Source organism: Lupinus angustifolius, chromosome LG16 (assembly GCF_001865875.1).
Source record: "Lupinus angustifolius cultivar Tanjil chromosome LG16, LupAngTanjil_v1.0, whole genome shotgun sequence".
Classification (NCBI taxonomy): Eukaryota; Viridiplantae; Streptophyta; class Magnoliopsida; order Fabales; family Fabaceae; genus Lupinus; species Lupinus angustifolius.
The window spans coordinates 4,205,049-4,213,843 of NC_032024.1; the positions used below are offsets into that span (position 1 = coordinate 4,205,049).

An 8,795-nucleotide genomic window follows, 5' to 3' on the forward strand; every position below is an offset into this window, starting at 1 on the left:
AATAACCAATGAGTCACCAATTTTCGCTTTATACAAACCAAATTAAATTGATTTACATTAACTATAGTACATGATTATCACATTTGCTGCTCCAACTAATTAGGCATCTGATCAAATCCAGGGTCCTAGTCAACTTTAATAACATTGTAATTAATAAATACTTTTTATTACTTATTTTTAAAAATCATCTTGTTGACTAAAAAATAAGGAACCTAAAAAATAGAATATTTTAATTATATAGGAGATGAGTTTTCTCCATGACAACCATCCACATATTCACACTTAATTTGTGGAAGATGAATATACTAGTATTTACTCATGTACATATTACACTTAATTGAGTATATGATATCCAATAACCTTTTAAGTTTAATTATATTTTTATCAATAATTTATAAATATAATGTGTTTTGAAGAAGCATATACTAATGTGTGAGAATATATTAATATATTAATATATGATATCCACTATAGTGCTTCAAGGTCTTTGCAAATATAGCAACATCGAGAGTAGAAAGCTGCCAAGGCTTGTAACAACCCACAATGAAAAAGTATGTCAGGCAAAGTTCATAAAATGAAACATACAATCTAAGTATAGATATACCTAGGACTATGTGATAATATGTGTCTCCATGTATAAGTTATTAGTGTGGTTTATGTGTATTTTTTCACCAACCATGAGACAATTTTGTCACCCCTACCCACAACAAAAGAGAGTCATTTCTTGTAATGAAAAGATAAGTGATGCCAAAAACCAAAGAGAATGTGATATGATTTTACACTTATACCCTTATGTTTATTATGATAAGACAAATTTATGCTTCAAACTAAATGAAAAAATTGCACTTGCCTCTCCATTAATGGAGAGAAGCCTGACCCACCCACAACCCCACAATTATTTTTTTATACTACAAAGTATATTCTTCAATGAACAAAAGTTACTTGTCCTAAAGTCTATCACAATTTTTTGTTTCCATCAATTAAAAATTGACACATAAATAAATAAAATTTAAAAACGAAATGTTACATTTTATATTAATTACTCAAAGCTCTGATTGGATCGAGACAAGATTTGGGGACAAAGATTTGTCCTCAACCTCATAGCTAAGTAACTAATTCTCTCCTGTGTACAGAACTATCCATCCTAACCAGAAATCGATTTTTTATATGAATTAATCGAATCCCAAATTCCCATTTTGGTATTTTCTAAACCAAATTTCCGTTTATTATTTTAATAGTAAACAAAAAAGAATCTTAAATAAACAAAAGTAAAAAATAAACAACTGTCCTGAGAGGTGGTTGGGTTATGTATGATGCACCACAACCACCACCACCACCACCACCACTACCACTACTACTACCACCACCTCATATCCACCACCCTCACCGCCACCATGCCTTCTCCCTCCTCCTCCTCCACCACCATTCCTCCACCTTCCCCCAACCCTAAACCCAAACCCTCCTCTCATTCCCATCTCTGCAACCACCACCCCCTTCCGCCACCCTCGACCTCCTTATCCTCCTCCTAGTCCTCTTCTCCGGCACCTTTCTCCTCTCCTCATACTTCTCCTACATATTCAACTCCCTCTCTCTCTTCCTCTCTCAATCCAAATCCCAATTACCATCCCTTCCTCCTCTTCTTCCTCTTGTCATCCGCCGGCGCCGCCTTAGAAGCGGGTGCAGGGGTTTGAATAACGTGGTGGAGTTTGTTTTGCAGATACAAACAGAGGAGATTCTTAGAAGCGGATCAGGGTTTGGATTTGGAGAGATTGATAAGGTTCCTTTGAAGGGAGGGAGTAAAGGGAACCCTAATTATGAGTGTCTTAGGGCTGAATTAAGGAAGATGGCACCGCCGAATGGCTGCGCCGTCTTGCTCTTCCGTCTTCTCTTCAAGGGTGGGGATCCAAAAAAGGAAAGGGCCACAAGAGGTGTTTGGTAATTCTCTTTTCGCCTTTTTTTAAACTTAATTCAGAAATTTAGTTCTTGCTTGGTTTTGCTTTGTAATATATAAGTAGATAAGGAATAATTTCATTGATTGGTCAAGGAAGTAAGATTTTGTGGTATAAGGAGTTGGCATGGATAATAGTGGCAGGAGTGATGTTAGAAGTTAGCTGGTAGGTTAATGTGGCAGAGATTTCATGTTTAGCTTAGCTTGATGAATTGGGATGAAAGGAAATGGATTAAGTTAGGAGTGAATGTATTAGAGGGGAAGTAGGAGCGGAATCATGTCGGACGGTTTGGATATATGAGAAGAAAACAGTTAGGAGAGTTGATTAGCCCCGTAGTTAGATGGTGTTGAAATTTGAGGAAAACTTAGGTGAAAGATTTGGTATTTGAGATAGAACACAATGACGTTTTATCATGTAGCTGACCTCATTTAGTGAGCGATAACTTTGAATGTTATTGTTGTTCTAGTTCTTTCTTGTTTTTTTATTGGATGTGTTTCTGGTTGCATTGTGAATGAATATAGCTTGATTACTTTACTGTTTGAACTTTTGCTAATTAGTTGTGGCCTTTTGTCTTTGATTGCTAATTAGCAAATATTAGAATGCTGCATTGTATGAGTAGACACACTAGATCAGATAAAGATATAGGATTGGAAATGAATGCATCATGGAGAAAGTTGGAGTAGCTCTTATTGTAGAAAAGATGCTAGAATTGCATCTTAAGTGGTTTGGAATATGTGGATAGTCCAATTCCTAGAGGAAGAGGGAGACCAAGAAAAACTATAGGCGAAATGATTAAGAAAGACTTAGAGATCAACATTTTGTCAATGAACATAATTTATAATAGATCATTATGGCGTCGTCTGATCCATGTAGCTGACCCCACCGAGTAGGATAATAACTTGACTGTTGTTGTTTTTCTGCTTTTGATTAGTCCATATGTAGTTTTGTGCAATTATTGTGCATTTTGTTACGCTCGTTGGCTGTGGCTTTTTATCTTTTGATTTTTGCTTGTCATGCCTAAAGGGAAGAGCTGTTTTTACTCCTGGTTGTGACATAAAGAGATGCATTAGTTTTCTTCTTATCATATGGATTTTAGGTTTTTTCAACCTGTGAAACTGGTTAAGACAAGTCGTTCATATCCATATGTTGTAAGGTGGAAATCTCTCTATACTATTCGTGATTGCATGAATCACCTTGGAGGGGTTAACTATATGGTCAGAGTTATATAGTAGTCAATAGCGCATTGTTGGCTCTATAGCTGTGGAGCGGTGTGTAGCAGCCCTCTGCTGCAGGAGAGCTCCTGTGGCATCGCATTTCAGTGTTGAGTCTTTTGCAAGCCGATATAGCAGGTCAATCACAGACGGAATAGCAAGAGGAGTGGTCACTATTCTCTGTTCATGCGTTTCTTCCCTGCAGCCCATTCATTTTCCGATCAAATCCTAGCAGCTCACAAGCTTTTCAGCCAACCTCACTCCACTTCTGTCTTAAAACCTTCCTTTTTTGACCAAGCTATCTCATTTTCCCTGTAAGCAACCCAAGTTCTAATCAAGCCCTGTCCCCTTTTCAAAAGTAAGCTATGACCAGAAGCATGGAGCTTTGACTGTGCTCCCTTTTTCAAAAGTTTCTGGTGGACCCGTAATTACAAAGGTGTACCAAAGAAGAAGGAAAGAAAGAGAGGGAAAAGGGGGAACAAATGCAAATGGGTTGGTTACATATGTCTCTAACAAACTGGATACGTGACAGCAAGAGAATGGAAAGGAAGATTCACTGTCACTAGAGTAAAGGGAATCATTCCCATAGTACTGTGTATTTTCTTTTCTGCACTTATTTTCATGACATATCCTTGTACCTTGCAATCTGATCTTGGAAGTAATACACTAATTTTCTGCACAATTACTGTTTCATTGGTTCTATATTTGACTTAAATTCTTCTGGTATGTATCAGTTTCTAACTTCAGATCATTGTTTTGTTTTTTGAGTTCGTTGAGACTTACTCATAATTCCATCCTTTTGTGCTTTTGGAATTAACTATCATTTTGTTTTGGATGCATTATCTCAAATCGTTTTTTCAGTGTATTTGGCTGTGCACTTTTGTGCTAAACTAAAAATTGTTCTCTGGAATTGACATATGTTGCTATATTTTCTGTCATAAAACTTCATGTTTAAACTTGGCTATCCCACTAAAGCTGAAGTTGCAGTCGTCGTGCATTTTTACTTAGAACAGGAAACTTAGCTGCGTGATCACGGTGGCCTGTTTAAGAAGTTATTGGATATCCACTAGTTAAGATTGTTGGAGTTATGCTCAATGGACTTTGAGTGAATTTTACTAAATGGTAACTCTGAACATCTGATTTTACTGATTTGAACAGGTACCCACCCAATGTGAGTCTTAATGGAACAGGATATAATCGTTGATTGACAATGGTGCTGCCATATGATTCATATCATTACCTTTCTCATGGTTCCCATTTACTGGAAGACTTATGATGATAACCAAATTTTCTCTTTATTTTTTCCTCAAGAGAAGATAGCAATATGGTTTTAGCCACCCTTCCACATTCTATGTTATGAAGGATTCTTTTCTACACACTTTGGAAGGATCATACATAATTAACAGCACTAAATATTTCACTTTGAGCTTAAAAAATATGTGGGCAATTCTATTGATACCCAAAAATCATTGCTCACACACAGAGAGATAGACTATCTATCAGTGTAGTGTGTAAGCAATGTTGTTTGAATGTTCATAGAATTGCCCAAAATGTAGGCATTATGATTGGTGTGGTATTTTATTTATAATGTTTAATAATGTGTATTTCACTATCTAACGTTCTTAAAGTGTGCAAATAAACCCTTACACTAATCTTGCTATTAATTTCTTCCAAAATAGGTCTTACCCTCTTCATCTGTTTGTGCATATAGCAACATTTCAAACTCAAATTCCTAACTATAGTAAGTTAACCAAATTTGCAATATATTTAAGTGGGAACATCTTCTAGCATAGCAAAATGACATACATCTATAATTAAAATGGATCTTTCCAACACCAATTCTAAGGAACTTTTTTCATTTATCTAAAGAACGGAAGTCATAAGTTTTTTATTGTTTTGCGTTTCTTTTACAGAGGTGCATCATTATTATTGGAATTATTTCAATTTTGAACTGGATTTCATGGGTGAGATGATGTTTAGAGCAACTAGGGTGGTTGTTCTTAACAAAATAAGAACATTCTTATTCTTTTTTATATTGTATCATTCTTATTTTCTGCTTTCTGTTCTTAAATAAGAACAATTTTTCTCCTTTTTATTCAAAGGAAAGTGAGAAGAAGCATAGATGATTTGAGAAAAAGGTAGATATCGGACAAATAAGAATGATGTTTGTAAGCGGAAAAAATGTATATTGTTATTATGTTATAGGAAGTTGTAATAAATTATAAAATAATATAGATATTCAAATAAGAATGAATATTTTATTTGTTGCTGGAAATGCTCTTAGTTTACTAAAATTGAATTGATATTTTTAGCATGATAATGTTTTACATCATCCATCATTTATTTAGATGATAAATAAAAAATAATTAAATATGAAGAGTTGATGATGAGAAGAAAATGTATAAATATTTGTTCAGTTAATCATTTGCCTATCACTTTTCTTCATCTCCTTTCCAATACTAATTGTATTAACCTCATTTTTTTGTATAATCAAAAACTTTCTCTGAAATAATTTCTTCCTTGTCCCTTTCAACAATTATTTTTTTCATATGAACCAAATATTTGATCTTTAACCCTACCTTTTAACAATTCTACATTAAGAGGTACTGATTTCTAAGCGTGATGTTATTCTCCCATATATTTAACCATCCAAAGCAACATTCGAGTATATTTTTTATATGCATCCAATTCTAATGATCACGTCTGTCTCATGTTGATGTTGATTTCTGCGAGTCTCAGACTCAAAACATTGACTCCTCTTTCTCTAAGATGGTTTTCCACTTCTCCCACTTTCCAAAACCCACAACACTTCATTTCTATCTTATTCAATGCAAGACAACACAACAATCTCTTCGATTGCGAGCTTGCCTTTGTTTCTGCACTCAAATCTTGTTCCTCCCTTCACTCCTCTTCTCTTGGTTGTCAAATCCATTCTCTAATATTGAAACTTGGTCTTCACTCCAACACCTTCATTCAAAACAGTTTGATCAACATGTACTCTAAAAGTGGTTCCTTTTCTGATGCCCAATTGCTTTTTGATGCTTCTCCTACGTTGGATCATGTGTCTTGTAACATTATGGTATCTGGGTATATTAAAGCTGGTCAATTGGACCGTGCCCGCCAACTGTTTGACGTAATGCCGAGTAAAGGTTGTGTCTCCTACACAACCATGATAATGGGTCTTGTCCAAAATGATTGCTTTGGAGAAGCCATTGAGGTTTTCAAGCTTATGAGGTCCAATGGTGTGGTGCCAAATGATTTGACGCTCGTGAATGTGATATCTGCTTGCTCGCATTTTCGTGAAATTTCGAGCTGCCGCATGATTCATGCCTTGGCTGTTAAATTGCGCATTGAGGGGTTGGTTCTTGTTTTGACGAATTTGATGCATGCATATTGTCTTTGTTCTTGTGTAAGGGAAGCTAGAAGGTTGTTTGACAAGATGGCAGAACGAAATCTAGTCTCGTGGAATGTAATGTTGAATGGATATACAAAGGCAGGCCTAGTTGACATGGCCAAGGAGTTGTTTGAGAGAATTCCCGATAAAGATGTGATTTCTTGGGGCACCATGATCGATGGTTTTATCCAAACGGATCGTTTGCATGAAGCTTTGGTGATGTATTGTGCAATGCTACAAACCGGATTGGGACCTAATGAAGTCATGGTTGTGAATTTGGTTTCAGCATGTGGTCGTCTAAATACAATTGGTGCTGGTCGGCAGTTGCATGGAACAGTTGTTAAAAGTGGTTTCGACTGTTATAATTTTATACAGACTGCGATCGTCCACTTTTATGCATCTTGTGGGATGATGGACCTTGCTAATTTGCAATTTGAGGTGGGTGTAAAGGATCACATAGTGTCATGGAATGCTCTGCTTGCTGGATTCATAAGAAACGGAATGATGGAGAAGGCAAGGCAAATATTTGATGAGATGCCTGAAAGAGATGTATTTTCATGGAGTACTATGATTTCTGGTTACTCACAGGCTGTAGAGCCTAGAATGGCTCTTGAACTCTTCTATAAAATGGTAGCAAGTGGAGTCAAACCGAATGAAGTTACAATGGTGAGTGTATTATCTGCAATTGCCACTTTAGGAACATTGAAGGAAGGAAGATGGGCCCATGAATACATACGTAGTGAATCCATTCCTTTGAATGACAATTTATGTGCAGCACTGATTGATATGTATGCGAAGTGTGGGAGCGTCAACACTGCCTTACAATTTTTCAATCAGATTCGAGACAAAGTCTCTTCTGTGTGTCCGTGGAATGCTATCATATGCGGGCTAGCCTCACATGGACATGCAAGTTTGTCCCTTGAGGTTTTTTCTGACTTGCAGAGGTATCATATTAAACCCAATCCAATTACATTTATAGGCGTCCTAAGCGCTTGTTGCCATGCCGGGATGGTGGATCCTGGGCGGAAAATATTTAAAAGTATGAAAAGTGTATATAATGTGGAACCAGATTGCAAGCATTATGGTTGTATGGTTGATCTTTTGGGCAGAGCTGGGCTGTTAGAAGAAGCTGAGGAATTGATAAAGAGCATGCCAATGGAGGCTGACATTGTGATATGGGGAACTTTATTAGCGGCATGTAGAATTCACGGAAAAGTTAACATAGGAGAGAGAGCTGCAGAAAGTTTGTCACGGTTGGCACCATCTCACGGTGGAGGTAAAGTTCTCCTATCAAACATATATGCAGATGCCGGAAGGTGGGACGATGTATCATTGGTAAGAGGAGTTATACAGAGCCAGAGAATGGAGAGAGTACCTGGGTGCAGTGGTGTTGTAAGATAGTTAAAAAGAGTTTCAGCTCACATTTTCTTGCTAACCTTAATGATGAAGATTTTGATAGTAGAAATAGTTTGAGGAGTAATCCTTCATCCATGTTCAATAATTTGTCTACAAATTCTCCTTATTAATTTATGTGCCAGCTTACAATGTTTTAACATGAAATCATCCATTATTATTTTTGCTGCAAGATGCATGTTCTCTTTGCATTGAAGTCTCAAGTTTGCAAGCATGGATACAAAGATTTTATTTATAATCTGAAGGCCAAGTTTAACAGTGGATATCTTCCTCACTTAGTAATTCAAATTGCAAATTTTTACCTTGCCTATTTGTTAGTTACACCTGTCACCTGTGTCATGGGCCAAAAGATGCCCTTTAGTTATAGCCTTATAGGTCAAAAGTAACTCTTTGTCTGGTTTGATAGGTTTATGTGGATGAGGCATATTGGAAAGTAAGTCACATATTGCCTACATCATTACCTCGGAAATGATTTAAATACCTGTTGGGTCACTCTTCTCATTGCGAATTGATTTTGAGATGAAAACTTAACATATAATTCACATTGAGAGTGGGCTTCACTTGGTAGTGTGCAACAATTTCAATACTTTAAAGTTAAGTTACACCTTTACAAACAGGATGAAAATTTCAGGAATGAGTAAGGGTAAATAAAACTGAATTTTTTATAGTTGTCAAGGACAAGTACTTATAAATGCTTTAACTTTTTAGGTGAAGGTCAAAAACTTGATTTCATTTTGGGTTGAATTTAACTTAACCATGAAGAATGTGAACTTAAAGAATTGAGCCTTATTTGTTAGAAGCCTGTTTGCTTGGCTAGTGATGAAGAAA

General features: G+C 36.2%; 1 protein-coding gene and 1 long non-coding RNA gene across 2 annotated transcripts; both read left to right on the forward strand.

Annotated features, from left to right (window-relative positions):
- LOC109329101 lies at nt 1,219-4,772 on the forward strand. The gene is made up of 2 exons (XR_002105517.1): nt 1,219-1,935; nt 4,319-4,772. It is a non-coding gene; the product is annotated as an uncharacterized LOC109329101 (long non-coding RNA).
- LOC109328889 (pentatricopeptide repeat-containing protein At5g19020, mitochondrial) lies at nt 5,778-8,226 on the forward strand. Its single transcript, XM_019562526.1, has one exon. It carries the CDS (start codon nt 5,871-5,873, stop codon nt 7,953-7,955), a length of 2,085 nt encoding a protein of 694 aa, XP_019418071.1. The 5' UTR covers nt 5,778-5,870; the 3' UTR covers nt 7,956-8,226.